Source organism: Phragmites australis, chromosome 22 (assembly GCF_958298935.1).
Source record: "Phragmites australis chromosome 22, lpPhrAust1.1, whole genome shotgun sequence".
NCBI lineage: Eukaryota > Viridiplantae > Streptophyta > Magnoliopsida > Poales > Poaceae > Phragmites > Phragmites australis.
In genome coordinates, this window is record NC_084942.1 from 21,811,607 (window position 1) to 21,833,448 (window position 21,842).

Here is a 21,842-nt window from a genome sequence, read left to right on the forward strand (position 1 = left end):
GGATGCTGAGGACCTTGATTTGGTGATCTGGTGAAGGGCATTGATGCTCTTTGATCTTGGAGACTTAGGCCCCGTTTGGATAGCATATGGCTTTAGAGTTTTTGGTTGCCTGAGAAAACGGTTATGACTATTGAATTTTGGTTGTTGATTTTTACAATAAACTTTTAGCTTCTCAGCACACCAAAAGCCAGAAAAGCTCCACTCAGCTTGCTTCTCAACTTTTAGTTCATTTCAGTTACAGTCGCTTCCTTAGATAGCCAAAAGACAGCCAAAGCCGAGACCAAAAGCCAGTCCTTTGAATAACTTATGCCCTTTTTTTAGAAAAAAACTAGAAAAAACCTATCCAAAGAGGGCCTCAGAGTGGAGCTCAAGGCCAATGAGAGTTGAGAGACGAATAGAGCTTCAGAGCAACACTGCATACCTATATCATTTTTTTTGCAAAAAAGCTGAGGAGGGGGCAGGGGTACGGTCCCGATTGGCTTAGCCCAAGCTTTGTGCCTACACACGTCTATGTATCGTAGAGCGTCGTCCCAAATTGATCCACACGGATGAAACAAAGTACTATATATAACTGCACCCATTGCATCATATGTGCATACAAGAGCTATAGCTATAAGGCACACTGCTGCATGGTCGATCCACACGGATGAAACGATGTACTATATATAACTGCACCTATTGCATCATGTGTGCATGCAAGAGCTATAGCTATAAGGTACACTGCTGCATGTCAAGTGCATGTGTTAGGTGCATGCCTTGAGCCTCATCTCTGGATGTTGTGGCTCAATAGATGGATGCAGAACCTGCACAATTAGCAAACAAACATGAATTAATTTAAGTGAGTAAGAGTACAACTGACAAATACTCAAAGGAGTCACTGACAATTTGTCCTAAAAACACTCATTCCTCGAGCTGAAGCAAACCTGCTCACTGAACCCACACTAATGGCTCTATACTCTAGATATACTCCGGCCTGGATTTCTATAGCAAAATTCTCCCAAACTAGGTCTTAGAAAGCATTGCATCTACTTCTCATGCTAGCCCAAACTCGCCCCAATCTATATGTTATGCTACCTCTTGTGCTCACGTTTTAGCTCATTCTGACCCGAATAGTTATGTCGTGCCGTGGCAACCTGAGCCTAGCCTGAATCATACCACCCATCATTCCTAGTTTCTATGTTCAATTCGACCTGGACAGTTGTGCCATGCTAACCCGACTTGACTCGACCTTATCAAACACTCATGTTGTGCCGTACCATTATGTGCTTTGGGCCATGCTAGGTCATCGTGCCGTAGGCCGCCTAAAAGGTCCGGCCCAAGTTGTAGTTATTGTCCAATTTAGAGTTTTTTCCATTGATTTTGAATTTGAAGACAGATTTGAAATGGAAGAAATCGAAAGGAAATAGAAGAAAAGAAAACACCAGCTCCATTCCCAATCGTCTCATTCTCTCTCCCCCTCAGTCCCAACCCCGTCTAGATCCAGATGGGACCTCCACCGCTGCCCCAGGCCGCTTTCCTGTGATCCCGCCCTCTCCACTGTCCTCAACGGCAGCGTGATCTCCACATTTCCCCGCCGGTTTGCCCCACCATCCGCTGCCGCCGTCCACCTGGAGTGAAGAGCCGCCGCTGCCGCCTGGAGCGGAGCAGCCGCCGGTTCCCCGCTTCATCCGCCTCCGGCGGGAAGGAAGACCCGACTCCCTGGACTGAAGCCGCCGCACCCCTACCATCCAACATACACAGGTACGGATCGGATTGCCCACTTCTTCAGTGGCGGAGGGTGAGGCAAAACCGATGAAGGGGCAAATTTGTCTAATACTAATCAACAAATATACAAGTGCTAGAGTAATTTGTCATGAGTGAATGTAAATCGAGCTTGCTGTTTGATACTGACGTTACTGATTACCTTTTGTTTTTGGTGATTACCGCCTTTTTGCATTCAGTTCATTAGGTTATCTTGCGTACTTAGGAGGGAGATGCCATGTTTAGAGTGATAGATGGGTTCAAATTTGACTCGAACATTTAGTAGTCAGTGAAATACCTTAATTTCATTTAGTTGTCGCTGTTTAGTGGATTTTATATTTTTATTTCATAATGCATGTTTTGCACTTCTGCGAATGAGCAGTTAGCTTCTTCTTCTCACCATAAAGAAGGGAATGACCTCCGTGGTCCATTTGGACAGAGTAAGGGGAGAAAATAGCATATGTGAAAGAAAGAGAGTATTAAAGAAGAGAAAAGATAAGGACTATAAAAAAGGTTTCTTTTCTGTTTTTGTGTTGAGCTTGATATAAAATTTATATGGATATCATGGAAAGGATGTTAGAAAACAGCTTTCTCTGTTACAATATCTGGTTTACAAAAAAAAAAGTTGCATAGAGAACTTGACTGTAGCAACCATGTCACAAAAGTAGAACACAAAATTTTCCTAGTTGTACTATTTCTTTCAGAAGGTGTACGCCAGTTTGTTCTATATTAAAGAAACAAGATTATATTTTTTTTATGGAACAAAGGTTCTTCACAAGATCAACCAAGTTTTTTTTGTTCATTGTATTAGAATGTCTGTATTTTTAATCCATTGAACTGTATGTAACTAAATTTTGTGATTAAGGATTATCACTTGCCCCAAAGGCCATTTCCTTCTGTGGTTAAGGATTATTTCATTTCAACAAAATAAATAAACAATGTGCAGCATTTACTGTTGTCTTCATGTTTAGAATAGCGGTTATGAGGCACTAAATGATATAAACACACCATTTTGTATCAGTACGATAAATTATTTGGTCACAATGACATCACGATGTTTCTACGCACCTGTTTCCATGCTTGCTTTCAAGACTTGCACAAATATTCTGGAATCAGTACTTTGAAATGCACAAGGTGCTAGTTGGGTGGTGGGATAGAGCCTAAGTGGCAGTGTTACCGGGACACAGGTGCGGGTGTTGGTGCCCGACTCAGGTGTGGGTGTCCAATTTGGCAAACACTAGAAACTTGGATTTGGGGATTCATCTAATATATTAAATTTATAAAAGTCAAAATTACGTATTAAATTATAAACTTGCTGGGGAAACCATTTGCTATTGTGTCACATTCCTCATTAGTCCATATGTGATCAATCCACAACAGATGCACCACAGGTTTAAAAAGAAAAGAAAAAAGAAAAGAAAAGGGAATAAAGGAAGAGGTGGGCTATTGCCTATTGGACTGGCCCATCCAGCCCACCTACTACCACCTCCCAAGCCCCAACTCCACTCTTCACGTACGCAAGCCCCTACTCCACTCCTCACGTACGCAAGCCCCTACTCCACTCCTCACGTACACAAGTCGCCCCCGCTCTTTCCCCTTCGTTGATTCTCTTCTTCCACAACGCAAAGCCACCCGACTCACGCACACAGCAGCAGCCACCGCTCGTTCTCTCCTCCATCATGGACTCGCCGCTCCCTTTTCCGCTGCCAGCCGCCTCTGTAGGCTCACCCCTCCATCTCCCCTCCCTAGTTAGCTACATGGACTCGTCGGAGACGAGTCCGGTGCGTGTCTACACAGCAAAAAAAATTCAGACTCGCGAGTCCCGGTAACACTGCTAAATGGTGACGATGATTAGGCGGCTAAATGGCCACTTAGACGGTCTAGGCGGCAATTAGGCACTAGGTGGGAGGGTGCCGTCCAGCTCCTAGGTGCCGCCAGCTGTTTTGAATCAATATCTAGAAGTCATCTGATTTGGCACCAAAGCAATGTGGTGTCTCATATTAAACAACTTGCACTATGATTATATAATATGACTACATCATTTTGTATAGTCTGATTCTAAATTTGTGTTTTATGTTCAGACTTTAAAGTGCTTGGAGTGTCATTCTGCTTCTTATCTTCTTGATAGACAATGCTTTTTTGTGAGTTGTGTAAAATTATTGGAGATCTTTGTCCCAGTTCGTGGATGAAAAAAATCAGAGTACATTTATTATAGACATTTTCTGGTTTGTGTCAATATTATTAGCATGATCTGTCTTTTTCAGCATAGGGTTTCCTGTTGTATTACTTATTAGGTAGCATATACACCTGCAAAATTGTTTGCGGATCAAATGTAACTGTGCTCTATTGGGGTATTTGATGTTATGTCTTGCGGGCATTGGTTTCTCGCTAACCAGAATGGTTAAACAAAAACTTCTTGCCACCATGTAATTTGACATGATGGAAAAATGTAGCGATGCTCCTGAATTACACAGACAATTCTGTTTTGTCATGTAACTTTGTTTAGTTCCTTTGTAAGCTGGCTGGCAATCTATTACTTTTTGCTATACTACAAATTCTTTTATGAAAAATCATGGAAACTGGGAACCTGTGTAAACTTTATAGTTTATACTCCATACTATAGTAGACACAACTAGTTACAATGACCTGCCAAATTACTTTTCTACTGTCAAATTACTTATCTAAGGAAAAAGGAAAATGGGGATTGACATTCACATATTAACATTCAATGGTCTGCCTTGTTTTTCTGCACTTTAATCTCTGTGAGTTCCTAGAATTTACCCAACACTAGAGGGACATTTTGTTGCTTGCTTTCTGGTTCATGGATCTATTGCTCCATAGTGTGTACACTTTATTTCTTCTCAGGTAGACATGCAGTCTTATGCTTATTAATTTTATTTAATCTATGTTTTGCATATACTGTTCAGGTATAACAGACTTTGACATTATTGGTTATGGATTTATTGCAGACAGGATATATTACATTTTTCTGCTTGGACATTGCTTCCTTTTAATCTGTAAATATATCTCTTGTTCTTCAATTATGACAACTATGGTTGAAGGATGTGTTGGTCCAAGTGAGCTTCACCTGAAGAAGGAACTTACTGCCTTGAGAAAGGCACGGTTTTTGCGTGATCCTGAAACATGCTCATCCTGGAGGTCCCCTTTAAGTTCTAAATCATTCTTGGCAACTGATGTTATACATCATAATGGGATTGGCAGTAATTTATCACAACAGCACACAGAGCCAGCTGCTGGGCCTCCCAAAAGTGAAAAGAAAATGAAAAATGTTTATCTTTACAATTGGAGGCATAATTCTAACAAATCCAGTGAAAGTGGGATAAAGTTAGATGCGGATGATAGACAAGCTTCAGCAGACTGTAGCCTGGAAAGCCCATGCATTTCTAATGGTATGGACTCTAGGAGTGACACATGTCTGGAAGTTCCTGTCAGCATATACAGTGTTCAAGGCTCGAATTCGTGCACTCCTGTTAAAAGAACTATTAGAAAAGTGAGGAGGAGTTCATTCTCAAAGAAAGGAGCAACGAGAAATTCAACCGTTTCAAAGTTGCTAGATCTCCACGTGAACTCTGGTGAGCACTCTGAGGATACTGAGAACTACAACTCAGAGAATCACGAGCAGCTTCAGAAGGGAGGCTATTTTTCTCACTCTACATCACCACTATTTGCTGCGACTGGATGTCTTAGCTCATCGAATCTCTCTAAGCCGTTGAAAGTGTCAAGAAGAGAAGGATCTTCCTTTTCTTGCACTCCGGTCTCCACTAGCTCCTATTACAGGTACAAAGGCAGGAATGCTAGCATTGTAGGCTCATGGGATGGAACAACTGCTGCTTCACTGGACGACGATGGGCTCAACCAACCAGAACTGTTTAGAAGTCAAAGGTGTGGCATTCCTTGCTATTGGTCAAAGAGGAGTAAACACAAGGGATCTGAAAGGAGTTGTTCTCCTTCGCTTTCTGATACACTTAGAAGAAAAGGCAGCAGCCTTTTATGTGGGAGTCAGACAACGCATAGGAGGAAGAAATCATCTGGCTCCAATAAATATGGATATCTAAACAAATCTTCCCAAGGTGTGCCACTGTTGGGTGATAGTAGTCATTTTGCTTATTCATCAGTTGATTCAGCAAGTGATGAAGTTTCAACCATCTTTGGAGAACTAGATCTGGAAGCTTTGAGCCGTTTGGATGGCAGAAGGTGGTCAAGCTGTAAAAGCCAGGATGGGATTGCATTGTCTGTGAGTGGAGCTGATCATGTAGTTTCAGACCACAGAAGCTTGAGCCAGAAATATCGACCAAGGTCATTTCACGAAATTGTTGGTCAAAACTTTGCAGTACAATCTCTTAGTAATGCCATCATACGGGAACGAATAGCCCCAGCTTATCTGTTCCATGGGCCTCGTGGAACAGGAAAAACATCCGCTGCAAGAATATTTTCAGCAGCTTTAAGTTGTGCTGCTATCGGAGAGACCAAGCCCTGTGGAATTTGTACAGAGTGTAGTGACTTCTTCACTGGAAATGGAATTAATCTAATCGAGGTTGATGCTACCAACAAGAAAGGTATAAACAGAATTAGGCACTTGATTGAAAATATACCAGCATCCGCAACTTCATCACGATACAAAGTATTTGTTGTTGATGAATGTCATATGGTATCTTCTAAAGTCTGGTCAGCATTTATGAAGTTTCTTGATGAACCATTACCTCGTGTTGTCTTCATATTTATAACAATAGACCCTGAAAACCTCCCTCGTTCTGTCATATCACGTTGTCAGAAATACATGTTCACCAAGATCAAAGACATTGATATAGTATGCAGGCTGAGGAAAATTGCTGTGAAGGAAAACCTTGATGTTGAATTGGCGGCTTTAGATTTAATAGCGCTAAATTCAGACGGATCGTTGAGAGATGCAGAGACAATGTTAGATCAGTTGTGTTTACTAGGGAAGAAGATAACACCATCACTTGTAAATGATCTGGTGAGTTACTTTTCAGATCGCTGGATATTTTTTGAACTACCAATAGTGCTCTATTGTATTTATCTGTGTTAGCTTCATTGAGGTTTTCTTTGGGACTTGCACATGTTTAAATGGAAACATGTATGCTTAGATAAGTTTATCGTGTTTGACAGACAAACACGAATGGCCAATTAGCATATGATATCTAGATATATGCTGAATAGGTTTGTTTCCATTCAGTCTTGTTTACTCAAGTTCTTGCCTTTTCCCCTTACAGATGCATGAGCTTTAGCTTTCTGTTTTCTCTGGGATGAACATCCACAAACTCTTTGGATTAGAATGTTATAATGTTCTCTCTTTTTTTGGTCAACTGCAGTACTATTTTTTGTCTTTTTAACAATGGATGAGGTGACATCATTTATGAAACTATGTTGTGTTTCGTGCTTGTCAATACAAAATTGCAAAAAGATGTTGGTATATAATGATGTCACGATTGTCTAAGTGGTTAACATCTGTTATTTGTTCTTTAATGGAAACAGACTTCAAAGATTCCATGTAGTTCCGTAGCAAATTGAAAGGCAGAATGAAAACACCGCAATCAAAACTATCTAGCAGCTCGAACTTCGTGATCTGTTATTCAAATATTTATCATACATGAATAAGCTGTTCTATTTTAGAATATGAATTGTCGCTCTATTAAAAATTAGTTACACAAACTTTAAATTATGTTTTATAGGTTGGGGTTGTGTCCGAAGAGAAACTCCTTGACCTTTTGGAGATAGCCATGTCATCAGACACTGCCGAAACAGTCAAAAGGTCAAGAGAGCTGATGGATTCTGGTGTTGATCCAATGGCATTAATGTCTCAATTAGCTGGGCTCATAATGGACATCATTGCTGGGACCTATAGATTAGCGGACCCTACTTGCGGTGGAGATGGAATTGGTGGTCGAAATAGTGAGTCTTCTTAACTTACTGATGCAATCCTTTATGGGTTATTGTTGTCCATGCTTTACTTATAATTTCTTATGCAGCCAGCCATTCAGTATCATCACGCTTTCTTATACTTGTGCACTACTGTTTTTGGAGTTTGCTCTCTTTTATTGTGGGGGCAGCACACTGTACTTATGATTCTAATGCCTGACAGGTGTTGATGAAGTCTTTTTCAGAATCAAAATGTCGATTAACAACTTCGTTGATCTTTTGAAATTGCACTACTAATACCATGAATACAAGTAAATGTAATTGTCAGATAAAGTAAACTGGATACATTCAGCTTCACTATTATTATCTTGTCTGGTTGCAACCGTAAACGTTTGAAACTAAGATAGTGATATTTTTCCTTGATGTTTTTAGCACCTGTATAAAGAAATATGAAATGAAATGAGCTATTAAGCTGATGTGCAAATTAAGCAAATATTTTCATTGGAAAGTACTTCTTTTCTCGCAAAGGAGATGACAAATTATTTCCAAGGACTTATGTACAACAAAATAGTTATGTCCACCATTTTAGATGCAATCAATAGCTCTGCGGTATCACGAATCAATGCATGCCTGGACGCCTTAATCAACATCATATTTGTTGGATGTCATGTTCTCAATTTTACTATTTTTATCATCTAATGCCCCTAGTTTCAGCGTCTGACTCATATGGCCTTAAGTGTGTACAACCCCTAATCATATCGCACGATTTGGTCATATACGATATAAATATAGGTGTGTTGCGTGACAACTTTTATTTGTTCCGAGTAACTTTCAAAAAAAATGAAATTATCGTGGTTTGCTTACGAGGTTCTATAGCCCTGGAGAAACAAATTCATTATGTATTCTTTACAGAAACAGTGGAAGGTTTCAGTGGTGCATACCACTATTATTAATATCATGCAATTGTTTATCGCATAACTACCCAGTCAAAGTGCTAAGTTACTTCTGTGCAATATCTTGGCACCCCAGAACTAAAGAAACAGATGTAAAATTTTAAACTCAATTACTTGCTGGTAAGGGTATATATTTATTGTGTGCCACCGCCTCTCCTATTCTATCTTGTTGCTCCAACCGAGACTGCTATAATTGATATGTGATCTGCCAATATGTTGATATATAATGCATCCTCAAACGATGTGTTCATCTACTCAAGAGGGTTTTATCTGAATTATGAAGTTCTAACATTTTTTTTTCCTTCTGTAGTAACTGATGCTGAGTTGGAAAGATTACAACAGGCGTTGATGATTCTTTCTGATGCTGAAAAACAGATAAGACGTTCAAGTGAGCGTTCGACATGGTTCACTGCAGCTTTACTCCAGCTTGGTTCTGGTCATAATTCAGACATAACCCAATCAAGAAGCAGCAGTAAGCAAAGCGCTAAAGCAACCAGTGAAACCGTGATGGAAGCAGTAAGACAATCCTCCGCTAGCAGGACTACATCTCATCCTTTATTTACTTTTCGTGATTCAAAAAAAACATTGGATCTCAAAACAACCAGTGGGCACTCCAGTCCTCAGGGCCTTGCTTCATTATCTTCTAGGATGAGATCAAATGACATCGTGATTTGTGGAGAGTGTAGGTCTGTCGATAGAGCATTACTGGATTCTGTAGGTATTTCTCCTGAGCAAAGGCCTATCTCAGATAACCTTACCCGAATTTGGAGGAAATGCATAGAAAACTGCCACTCTAAGACATTGCGGCAGCTGCTCTATGATCATGGGAAACTAGCATCTGTCAAAGAATGTGAAGGTAAACCTATACAGTGTTCTCATTCTTGTACTTTCACATTTTAACGTTTTTAGGCCTTCCATAGCAAGCTCTGGGTCCTACCTTTTGATTAGAGCCAGAGCTGCCTGACCATGTACGGTAGCTCAGCTCCAATGCCTGACCATGTATGACCTACTGCTTGAGTCAGAATAAGAAGTTTTGCATTCCAACTTTACAACATGCTAAAAACTAAGGGTAACTAAGTTGCCCCCAAAATTGAACAAAATGCTTTAGATCTGTTGCTTGCAGTTCCAACTTCATGATAAAATAAATGCAATCATCAGAATTATCATGGTACGAATTCAGGTTCCAGCTTCTTGCTTGGACCCATAATTTCATAGCTTTAGCTTCAAAATAGGAATAGCGCTATAGCTTGGTGCCTTGGTCAAACAGATCCTGTCATTAACTATACTTGGTCAATTTGGTAAATACCACGCCCAAATTAGGTGAAGGATGCATAACACATTAATCATATTGACTGGTGCTTAATTGTTGCACATGTCAATATAGTTCTTGAAATTCATGTCACGTGCCAGTTTTTAATTGAACTAGAACATGTAATGTTTCAAACATGGAGCTGGAAGGTAGGCCACCTAATTGTTTGTTGAGGAACTGAATTGACTTCTATGGTTTAAATCAAGAAAGCAGATATAGTAGGAAACAAAGCAGTTTAAATTGAGCTATTCAATATCTCTAAGTTACTAAATTAACTTTTGTGCACCGCTTTTTCTTGAAAAAGTCTCTTTGGTAACAACTTTAGGTGTAGGTCCCTTGAAGCCTTCACCTTCTACTAGCTTAGGTCTAAATTTGGCATTCTTAGTCGCTGGCAGTGCAACCAACAATAAAGACCCTGTGGCTCAACAGATTCAGCATATTTGATACTTAATTGTGACCAAACCTGTAAGTTGTGCATTGAAAGGATTCTTGAAAATCTGAGGCTTAAATAGCGGAACTAATCATGAAAATTGAGGAACCAACAAGGGAGTTTTCCTCCTTTCCTATTTGTGCTTTCCTAGTGCACAAGCTATTCATCTGCCCAAACTAGATTTTGATAAACTTCATTTTCAGGCACCATTGTTGCTTTCATAGCATTTGAGGACAACAATATAAAGTTTCGAGCCCAAAGATTTGTTAGCAGCATGAGGAATTCAATGGAAACTGTACTGAAATGCAATGTGGAAGTCAGGATTGGTTTAATGCAAGAATTCACCGGAGGACTAAAGCATGAGGCGTACCCAGATGAAACAGTTGAGTCTGATATCTTGAGTTCCTCAACAAACAGTCAACGACTAAAGGGAGTTCTGAACCCATCAAGAAGTTTAGATTATTCTGAAGAGATTGATAAAAAAATGGAACAACATAGCAGTACGTCAGGTGCCAATGGTGGACTGCAGTCAAGCAATGTTCCCATGATCTCTGATGGAAATTCAAAAATACATAGAACAAGAGAGCAAGTCTCTGTTGAACAGTCAAAAACAGCAGCTCTTGGTGAGCGAAGGTTAGAGAGTGCATGGCTCCAGGCTGTTGAAAAACACACACCTGGTATGTTAAATCAAGCAAGACCTGAGAGAAATCAAGTCCTTCCGCAAGCTGATGGTCGGCATCATGGGAGGTCCTCAATGGCCACCATTGTTCCCTCAAGGCATGTCGACAAGGATCTGACTAATGAACTGAAAGCTTTAAAGATCAGTGACAGTCATGGTCCCCAGAAAGGCCAGAATGTACAAATGGAGAACGGTTATGCTATTTCACCAAGCCTCTTGCACAGAAACAGCCATTTGGCAAATTGTGACAATGAGAGTGTGTAAGTAACAGATTTACTTTTGTGGCCTTCATCAATCCTGCATTATCTTGGGATCTTGTCTTTAAAAGATTGGCAGTGCTACTACAAACAATAAACAGCTGCATGCTACCTTTAGAGAAGTAAATGTAGCTGCATATGGCTTACAAAGGACAGCATGCTAATAAAATTTCTTATTTTCTAGTCAAATTAAATGATGCAACTTTTGAAAGTGGCATTGAAGCATGTTTAAATCCTTAGCATTAGACAACTCCATTGTACTGCCAATTCGGAGTACACTGATTTATGCTTATTGTTTCCTCTTGTGCTTCTGAACTAGAAATGCTACTTTTCTAACTTATCTACTTTAGTGTTTCATGATTCACAAAATTTGTGCCTATTTTTCTTTCTAGGATTTCAAACTTGTAATTTACAGGGTTTCTGAGTCCGGAGCACCAGGTTGTCATGGGCTCTTCCCCTGCTGGAAAACTGAAAAATCGAGAAGAAGAAAGGTAAAAATATGAAATGCGTGCTCGTAAGAAGACATTTATTTTGGCTATCGCGCCTCTCAATATCTCATTTCATTCCTGTTTTGTAACACAGGGAAAAGGACAGACACGGTTGAAGTCATCTTAAGATGGCAATTGATGTTAATAAAGTGAGTATTGTGGCCCTGGGCTGCTGAAAACGGTTGAAAAAATGCTGTCCCTCACATACCTGCCCTGTTTAATTCTTTCCAGAGGATTTATGATGATCAAATCATTATATTTTCTTTGCATTTGTGCTTCTGCTCTGGGAATTCGGCATTTTCAACGCATGAACTCAGTAGAGCGTGATCAAGTTGGATATTCAGCGGAAATTCGATGGACATGCGGATTCTAACAAATGAATCTGATCCATTTATGCTTCTTGTACAGACATTTGGATGTGTAAGTCCATTTATGCTTCTTGTACAAACATGTATTAGTGAGTTGATCAGACGCACTCATTATTTTTTTGCACTACTATTTTTGGTACTGTTGTCATTTGACAGCATTTGAGTTTACCGTTCATTTGTTATTCTACCAACTATTTTTGTTAGAAGAATGGAAGTGTCGTTAACTTGTGAACTTTTTTTCATCCAAATTTGTACAAGAACTGGCAGCTCCTGCATTTATCCAAATTTATCATTTCTGGATGCGTAAAAGCCCATTTTAACACCTTTCGACTACCATCCGAGTTTGATTTTCGATCTTCAACTCCAGTACCAGACGTCCTCAAGCACCCTTCAAGAATTGGAACCGAACAAATTACACCTCCATGCTTCCCATTTGGAGGTGATTTCCAGCCTATGTGGCACACGCGTGGAGGTGACTTTCGCACGTGGCAGACTGGCAGTGGGCCCCATACGTCAGCGTATCCTCTTATTCTTCCTTCTTCCCGCCGCTAATATAATTAATGTATATAGCTAGAGGCAGGGGCGGGCCAAGTAAGAATATGGTTATATAGATGTACATCTAATTTTTTTTCAAAAAAATAAATATATAGTATATTTGTTTGAGGAATAATTACTGAGTGTATTAATTATTGATGGGAGCAGTATATGTATTTATATGCTATAATCAAATATAGTGACAGGTGCAGTCTATTAGTGATCCATCGCATGCAGCGGCATGTCTTGTGGTATAAGTGAACGACTGGAGACTCAGTGGAGTAGTGAATGTGATCATGCAGTCGGCTGAGGACATGCATGATGAGTCGGTGAAGCATATGCAGTAGTTGAGGATGCTTTTGATGATTCAGTGAGGTATGCAATGGTTGAGGACATGTTGAAGGACTTGGGTAGCAGCGGCTGGTACTGAGTCAGTTGCGCTAACGATATTTTCTTAGTCTTCTGGCCTTTGCTGTTTTTCTCACTACAACGGATGCAATTCCCGGTGGCCTAAGCGACCATGTCCAACGTGGCAACACGCAACAACCCAAACCCAATGTGGCTGAAAGGGATTGGTGACATCCTAAGAGGGGGAGAGATTAGGACATTTAAAACTGGTCGACTTCAAAAATTTCACAAGATAAACCTATATCAATTTCTATCTAAAAAGCTCTAGGTTTATATAGTATCATACTCTACCGTTCAAAAAGTTTTGCAACCTATAGTCAATTCTAGCAAACTACTCTAGAAAGGTAAACAAACAAATGTAACTTGCAAGTATGTAATACGAAAACGTAAAGAATGTAAAGAGGGTAAACTCAGCATAAAAGATTTTTATCCCGTGATATCGATGGTATAAATACCATCTCTAGTTCATATTGGAGCAGCCATCTAGGCTATTGCTCCCGATTAGCATCCGACCACGACCCTTGAGCCACCTATGCCTCAAGTAGGTTGAGCCACTAAACTACAAAGGCAAGGTTCACCATAAGCCTCTCTTCTGGTCACTTGCTATTGTCTTCACTTCAGAGCTTGAGCCACCAAGGCAAGGCTTTCCGCATCCCTATATAAACTTCTTGTCGTCACTCCACATGAAGCCGAAGGGTCAACAAGCTTAAGTCACCAGGACTCCATAGTATCGGCGTACCACTTGGAACAAGGTAGGCTTACTCCTTGATCCCCTCTCTAGACGGTAATACATAGCAATAACTCTCTCTATACCTAATAGTACTAATCACTTCCTAATCTTGTACTAATTACCCTGGATGATCACTTTTAGTATTTTGGTGGCTTGGATGTCTCCTAAAGTGTATGTGAGCTTATCAGGACTCCAACATCTTCAAATGACTGAGTGATGGGGTATATATAGCTTCAACCCAGTGCACTTGCCGTTGCTCCAATGATCATATTTTTCCTGAACGCTGGATGATCCAGCATGCATAGGCTCCAAATACCGGACCATCCGGTGTGAACTATCCACCCTAGACTAGCAATTACTACCACTGAATTCTCCGACGAATTCTTCGATAGAAGCGCCGGACCATCCGACATGTATACTTTCATCTTCTAGTGAACCGAAAGGAATTCCTCTAGATTTTGCTCCTGTGAAGCATCCGATGTATACGTTAGACCATCCAACATGTACAATCTTGAACTCCTTCTTCTAATAATACTCCGGTATGTACAACTGCTTCAACGTCGGACCATCCAGCGTGTACAACCTTGAATTTCTTCAGAAAACACTCCAATGTGTTCAACTGCTTCAGCGCCAGACCATCCGGTGTGTAGATTTTTTTCTAGAACACATCCAATTCAAACTTCTTTAAGTGTTATCTTTTCTTCAACTCATCTATGGGACCTACTAAAGCATATACTTGACAAACATATTAGTCCCACTGACTATATTGTTATTAACCACCAAAATCACATACATACCTAAAAGGCTATATTCGCTACAATCTTTCCATTTTTATGATTGATGACAACACAACCAAAACAAGTGGCAAATAATAAACGACACTAATTGTAAAGAACACAATTCCTTACCTCTTTGCTTAGATGCATGGCAAGAACAACCAATGATATCTATTGTAAAAGAAGGATTTCATCTTTGTCATACCTTGTTCTTACATTCACTTTGTTCCCTTTTTGTTGTGACCTCTATGGAGACGATTCTCCTCATTTCTCTATCACCACTATCTCCCTTGATCGACCCATGTAAGAGCTCTTTACTTTGTGCGTTTCTTGCATCATGATTCTCCCTTTGTCAACAATCTTGCAACTTACTTTGGTCACCAAAATTCTCCCATTTTGTCAACCATTTCAAAAAGACTACAAACACATGTTGAACTTAAAGGAAAATGCTAGAGCACTGGAGAGATAATTTCATAAATTTTGATCCATTTAAATAGCACCACTTGTGATGTGAAAGGGTTATGTAGATACCATTTAAAATAAAAAATGAATCACAATTCATGAAACTCGCATGATATGATCTAAACTCTCTCTATATGTGTACATACATATGAAGAGACCTACTTATGAACAACTTGTAGGTATGTAACATATGCGCAACTAGATAATATGACAAGATAGGAAGTTTAAGTCATATTATACATGGAGATAGCTTAAAAGATCAAATGAATTGACAAAAATACTACTTGAAAAACATGTTAGTCTCAAAATCACAACCTATGTGATATGCCCTCTAAATGTGTGCATACAAGTGTCGAATACTTGTGAGAGACAAGCACTTATCATTGACAATAATGGGAAAGTGTACCCTATAGGTTGGATTCATGACAAAAAAGGATACCGCTTGTTAAAATATGAATGAAAAGAACCTACAACTAATAAACCATGCAAGTTACTTATGGATTAGAGAGAAACATAAGTAATCTATCATATGAAAAACTACACCAGGTATTGCAAGAAAATGAAATATATACACTAGGCATTTCAAGGAAATAAAATATGCACATGCAATCCTAGACAAGGAAAAATATACTAGATGCAAAACAAAAAGTATGAACAAAAATTCTAGCTACCATTACCTCTTTTACCTTTAGATAAGAGATTTGGGTATATGATGATCAAGGTCTTCATCAATACACCCAATCTTGTACACTTTATATTGGTGATGATTTTCTTGGGCATCCAAATAGGCTAGTTTCATCCCTGGTCCTTTCGCCTAACCATGTGTGCAACCACTTTGGCACTGTCCTTCTTCTTAAACTTGTAGTGGTTGCTCTTGGTCTTGTAATTGATCTTGTAGTTGAGTTTGGTGTAGCTGTTGGAGGTCTTGTTTGAGAGGTTCATCTTCTTCTTCTCCTTGATCTCCTTCTTAATTTGCTTGCACTGGAAGGACTTGTGAACTTCTTAATGACACTTGAAGCATGTCACGGTGGACCCCTTCGTATGCTTGTTCACCATGCTATCATGGTTATCTTGAAAAGGTTGAACATGATTCTTTCCCTTTAATCTTACTAAGTCCTTCTTGAGCTTCTCTATTTCTTGCTTGAACTCATCATTCTCTTGTGCAATGATATCATTATATGATTTTGTAACAATATTCTTAACATATGTCTCATTGCAAAGGGTTAATCTAGATAGATCAGTCAAATCATCATAAGAAGTAGAAGCATCTACCTTAGAATTGATATTAAAGAGAGAGGTAGATTGCTTTAAGGAGACTTTAGGTTGAGATTCAATACCCTCAAGTTTTGTCTTAAGCTCTTCATGCTCCTTGTTTAACAATTCAAATTTGCTCAATAATTATTTATAATTAGAAAAAGGTAGCATCTTAAGTTCTTTAGCTTGTTTCTTTAAGGCCATTTGTTGCTTATTGATCAATGCAAGAAGTTCTTCTTAAGATGGTAAATGCTCATCAGATTTATCATCACTTACATCACTTTTCATAATTTTGAGCATAAGACACTTGTGTGATGATGACTTACGTAGTGACAACCTTGAGAAAAAATTCCTTTTTTAGGAGTGGATGGTGAAGCTCTCATCACTTGAGATTGGATATTCTTTTTCACGCACCTATCTTCCTATGCTTACAAATGATTTATCTCTTTCCCTTGTCTCCCTCTTGTTCTTAGTTTTCTTCTCTTTTTTGATATGATTAATTGTGTTGATCAAATCTTTAATGGAGATTGGATAATCAATCTTGATATTGATGCTCTTTATGTCTTTCTCCAATCTTGAGATGAGCTTGGTGATCTTAGGGTTCATTTCTTCATCACTTGAGGTGTTTTCCTCATCTTCTTCATCACTCTCTTCATCTTCTTCATCATCATCTTCACTTGAGCTTGACTTTTGCTCTTGTCTCCTCATCTTCTCTTACATATGTAGGTAAGGTGATTGCTTGCTCATGAGAGCAAGGTTCTTGGTGTCAGATAAGGAGGAAACTTCAACCCCCATGTTTATAGTTATCTAATGGACGTTGATCTTACTGATTACTTGGCTTGAAGTCATCTCTCCAATGTCATTGTTTTTGTAGATGATGAAAATAATCAACTTATAGTTTTGAAGGAGAGCTTGAAGTATATTGCTCACCACTTGATCGTCTCCAATTGCGTCAATCCTAACATATTGATATCATTGACAAGAATATTCAAACATGAGTATATCTCATTAGCACTTTCATGGGCAAGTTGTTTAATACTATTGAGCTCAGAGACTAGCACATGATATTTCTCATTGCGCATATTCTTTGTGCCTTTATGCATTTCAATAAGGTTAGTTCAAATATCATGTGCATTGGTGAGAGAATATACTCGATTGAATACATTGATGCATAGAGAAAATAAAAGAATACTCTTCACCAAGACATCGAATTGGCTCTCCTTGTTTGTGGGATGTTCCTTCATCCCCTCCTCTTTGACTCTCTAAACATCTAAATCTTTGGCTTGCAAAAAATAAGTCATTAGAATATTCCGCTGGGGTAAGTGAGTGCGATCAAAATGTGGAGCACTGCCGATATTCATCCTTACCACTGATGTCACAACTCACTAGGCGGTGAAGCATAACTGATCAAAAATAGACTATGGCTGTGAGTTCTTGCTCTGATACCAATTGAAAGGGATCAGTGGTATTCTAAGTTGGGGGGTTGAATTAGTACACTTAAAACTGATCGGCTCTAAAAATTTCACAAGATACACATGTATCAATTTCTATTTAAAAAACTCTAGATTTATATAGTGTGTCTACTTTACCGTTCAAAAATATATACAACATATAGCCAATCCTAGCAAACTACTCTAAGAAGTTAAACAAACATAGTTAACATGCAAATATGTAAATGAGGAAACGTAAATAATGTAGAGAGTGTAAACTCGGCATAAAGAATTTTTATCCCGTGGTATCGATGATATAAACATCACCCTTAGTCCACGTTAGAGCAGCCACCTAGGCTATTGATCCTGGTTAGCACCTGATCATGACCTTGAGCCACATATGCCTTAAATAGGTTAAGTTACCAAGCCACAAAGGCAACACTCACCACAAGCTTCTCTTCTGATCACTTATCGTCATCTTCATTGCAGAGCTTGAGCCATCAAGACAGGAGTTTTCGTGTCCTCGTACAAGCTTCTTATCACCACTTCACACAAAGCTGAAGGGTCAACAAAATTGAACCACTAAGGCTCACAGTGCCGACGAGTCATGTCACCCTACCACTTGGTATAAAGTAGGATCACTCCTTCATCCACTCTCTAGTAGCAATACCTAGCAACAACTTTCTCTAGTCTTAATAGCACTAATCACTCCTTAATGTTATGCTAATTGCTTTGGATGATTACTTTTAGCACTTTGGTGGCTTATTGTCTTCTCAAGTGTATGTGAGTTTCTCTAGACTCCAGCACATTCAAATGATCGAGTGGGGGTATATATAGTCTCAACCCCGTGCACTAGTCGTTGCTTCAACAATCACATTTCTCCTGAACGCCAGATGATCTAACGTATACAGGCTCCAAACACCGGATCATCCGGTGTGAACCATCCACCCAAGACTAGTTATTACTGTCACTGAATCCTCCGACAAATTCTCTGATACAAACGTTGAACCATCTGACATGTATACTTTCATCTTCCAGTGAACCAAAAGGAATTCCTATAGATTTTGCTCTGACAAAGCATCTGGTATGTACGTCGAATCATACGATATGTACAACCTTGAACTCCTTCTAAAAGTACTTCAGCATTTACAATTACTTTAACATTAGACCATCTATCGTATACAACTGCTTTAGCGTCAGACCATCGCTTATCGTCGGATATGTGTTCTCGTCTTCGCAACGGTCATCGTTGAGGGTGAAGTCACAATCAATGCTTCACCAATGCTCGAGTGGCGTCTTTTATCAAATTTCCGCAGCTCTAGATTGGTGTTGCTTCGTACATCTTTAATTCTACATCAGCGAAATTAATTCCTATTTATAAGAGAAATTCACTCTTGGCTACGGGTGCAAATTGAATCTAACTAGAAGAGATAGATCACGAAACACCATGATCGAGCTCAATCTGTTAATCGATTCACATGACAGCACGATGGATCGAGTTGCTGTTACAGCTAGAACATATAATTATTACAACGAACACCGATGGGTTTTGGGTTAGCATGCAGTGCATAGCTAGCTAGGCCAGAAGAGTGGTCGATCGATCAGTCTCTGGACATGGAGGCGACGACGGCGTGCGCAACGAACGCCATGTCGCTGAAGCGGCCGTTCTCCCTGGGCAGCGCCGCCGCGTCGCCGGCCATGCCCTCGCACCCCGCCGCGACGTACTGCGCAGCCTGCAGCACCTCCCGCGCGCCGCGGTACCGCCCGGCGGCCACGGACCGCGCCGCCCACCGCAACGCGGGGACGGCGCCGGCGTACAGCTGCAGGCACGACCGCATTGCGCTCGCCGCTCCCCCCGCGGAGCCGGCGAGCGAGAGCGCGGCCTCGATGCTGCCCTTGGCCGCGGTGGCGTTGTCGGCCGCTAGCCTCGCCGCGAGCGCGGCCACCGCTGGCGCGTCGCGGGCGGCGCGGCACGGCGCGGACGGGTCGGCGCAGAGCGCGGACGCGCAGAGGTCCGGCGTCACGTAGTAGCTGCCCAGGCTCCCGCACAGCTGGTCCAGCGCCGTCTTTGCCTCCGCGCCGGAGCCGCCGTCCACGAAGACGATGAGCAGGAGGAGGAGAGCGGGGAGCAAGGGAGATGAGGAGGCGGTCATGGTGGTGGTCTGTGTCTTGCAACCGATCTGTTTCTTGGTTTGATTTGGTGTTGGTTACATACAGTCACAAGGTTGCTGTGTTTGGAGTGAACGATCGAGGTGGAGGTGATGATCCCACCATGCATGTGTTTGGAGTGAATGATCGAGGTGGAGGACTACTGCTTCTGATCTTGATGAGCCTCACGTTCTAGTCACAAGACGATGACAATTTTCTCAACGACTGTAGACTGTAGTGAGGCTACCGGCTCGTACAGTTGCACTGTGCCCGCCGTGCTGCCCTGCATCTGCAACGACCTGCTGGCTACCTCACGAGTCATCAGAGCGACCACCAAACACCACCAACCCAACAACCCCAGGCCCCAGCAGCAGCCTCACGAGTCATGAATGGTGAGGAATTCGGTCCAATGCAATGTGAAGTTAAGCCGGCCGGATTGGAGCTTGGACCATCCATCTTTGCAACCAGGCAAGGATTTATGATTGTCTCCGTCTCTCTGATGTGCAAGAGGTAGCAAGATTGGGCATGATGACAGTGATTTTCGAGACCGACTGCCAGGTTCTAAAAATCGCCCCTTGCTGAGGGAAATCTAGAGTCTGCTTCCTACTGTTTCATCCAAAAAAAAAATCAAGAGTCTGCTTCTCCTGTGGTAGTTGCAGGAGATCACCTGACAACACCGAAACAACGAAAGCGACGGTGCTTGCTTCGTCACTTGTCAGTTCCCCACACTGAGCTAGATGACGATGCATTTACTGCTACCACCTCAGCTTCTAGATTATCATCGTTGAGACGAGAATGCATATCGTATGGGATGATTCAGAGGCAGAGCACACAGGCGTCGCGTGCGTGCATTGATTGATCAGCTCACCTAACCTCGACGATGAGAGGAACGTAGCACAGCGTCAGCACTCAGCAGAGGAGAGCCACTTGCTTCACAGGAGAGAGAGAGAGAGAGAGAGAAGACGTACGAGAGAGAAACAAGCCATGAGCAGAGCCTCGCTCCTCCTGGCAGCCGCCGCCGCCGCGGCGCTCTGCTGCTGCGGCATCGTCGGCGGTGACACCGTGGCCGACTCGTGCGACGCGATCCGCGACTTCGTGGACTTCGCCTTCTGCGCGTCGCGGCTGCGGTCCGTGCCGGGCGCCGCGTCCGCGGACCGTCAGGGCCACCTCCTGGTCGCGGCGGACCTGGCGGCGGCCAGCGGGACGTCCGCGCGGGACGCCGCGGCGTCCATGGCGCGGGAAGAGAGCGACCCGGCCGCGCGGGACGCGCTGGAGGCGTGCGGGATCATGTACGGGGCGGCGTCGGTGCCGGCGCTGCGGCTCATGCGCGGGTACGCGGCGGCGCGGAGCTGGGGCGCCGCGCGCTCGCTGCTGCCGCTCACGGGGCAGGCCGGCATCGGGTGCGAGGCGGCGCTCGGGGGCGCCGCGGCGGCAGCGGGCAGGATGGCCGGAGCCAACCGCGAGTTCGACCAGCTCACCACCATGGCCACCGCGCTGCTCAACAAAGTCAGCTAGCTTGCCGTGCTGACGTGGCACGCGCACCGTGGTGATGTGGCGGCTTCTTCTTCTTGGGTTTCATCTGACATGGCTGGATTTCAAGTAGTGGATCAATAATCAATCACTAATTCACTGTTGTTTTGTCGCAATCTACAGTAATATGTGTATGAATCGTGAGTTCATGAACAATAATGTCGCTGTTTGAGTGTTCTGTTTTGTGCAAATGTATGGATTATCCTGATTAATGTGTTGCAAATTCATTCTGTTTTCCACAAACCATTATACCACCACCAATTCTAACTTTATTCATGGTTGCCATTTTGTTGGCTTTCTCGCAACAGAAATACAAAAGCACATTTCATCAGTGTGTAATACAATGGATTCTAAATTATCTGACATCATGAGGAGAGCAATGAAAAAACAGCACATGTTACCCTAATGTGAGTGTCCTACTCAACTAAGATCAACTCCAACAGGAGCG

At 41.7% G+C, this 21,842-nt stretch overlaps 3 protein-coding genes across 8 annotated transcripts; 2 read left to right on the forward strand and 1 right to left on the reverse strand.

Moving 5' to 3' along the window:
* The first annotated feature begins 1,393 nt into the window (after positions 1-1,393).
* On the forward strand, positions 1,394-12,354 carry LOC133904676 (protein STICHEL-like). Of its 6 annotated transcripts, none has more exons than XM_062346145.1 (7): positions 1,394-6,736; positions 7,452-7,671; positions 8,902-9,447; positions 10,534-11,269; positions 11,682-11,757; positions 11,849-11,903; positions 11,986-12,354. In XM_062346145.1, exons 1-6 carry the CDS (start codon positions 4,646-4,648, stop codon positions 11,879-11,881), a joined length of 3,702 nt encoding a protein of 1,233 aa, XP_062202129.1. In that variant the 5' UTR covers positions 1,394-4,645; the 3' UTR covers positions 11,882-11,903; positions 11,986-12,354. The 6 variants fall into 6 exon arrangements, 5 of the variants coding, with proteins under 5 accessions (XP_062202129.1, XP_062202130.1, XP_062202132.1 ...); XM_062346146.1 differs by having other exon boundaries at positions 12,075-12,354; XR_009907492.1 differs by having other exon boundaries at positions 1,395-6,736; positions 11,849-11,935; positions 12,075-12,354.
* A 6,815-nt stretch (positions 12,355-19,169) lies between these two features.
* LOC133904343 (pectinesterase inhibitor 28-like) lies at positions 19,170-20,269 on the reverse strand. The gene has a single exon (XM_062345811.1). It carries the CDS (start codon positions 19,867-19,869, stop codon positions 19,318-19,320), a length of 552 nt encoding a protein of 183 aa, XP_062201795.1. The 5' UTR covers positions 19,870-20,269; the 3' UTR covers positions 19,170-19,317.
* A 136-nt stretch (positions 20,270-20,405) lies between these two features.
* On the forward strand, positions 20,406-21,572 carry LOC133904345 (putative invertase inhibitor). Its single transcript, XM_062345812.1, has one exon. The coding sequence runs from the start codon at positions 20,849-20,851 to the stop codon at positions 21,377-21,379; it is 531 nt and encodes a 176-aa protein (XP_062201796.1). The 5' UTR covers positions 20,406-20,848; the 3' UTR covers positions 21,380-21,572.
* Positions 21,573-21,842: the final 270 nt, after the last annotated feature.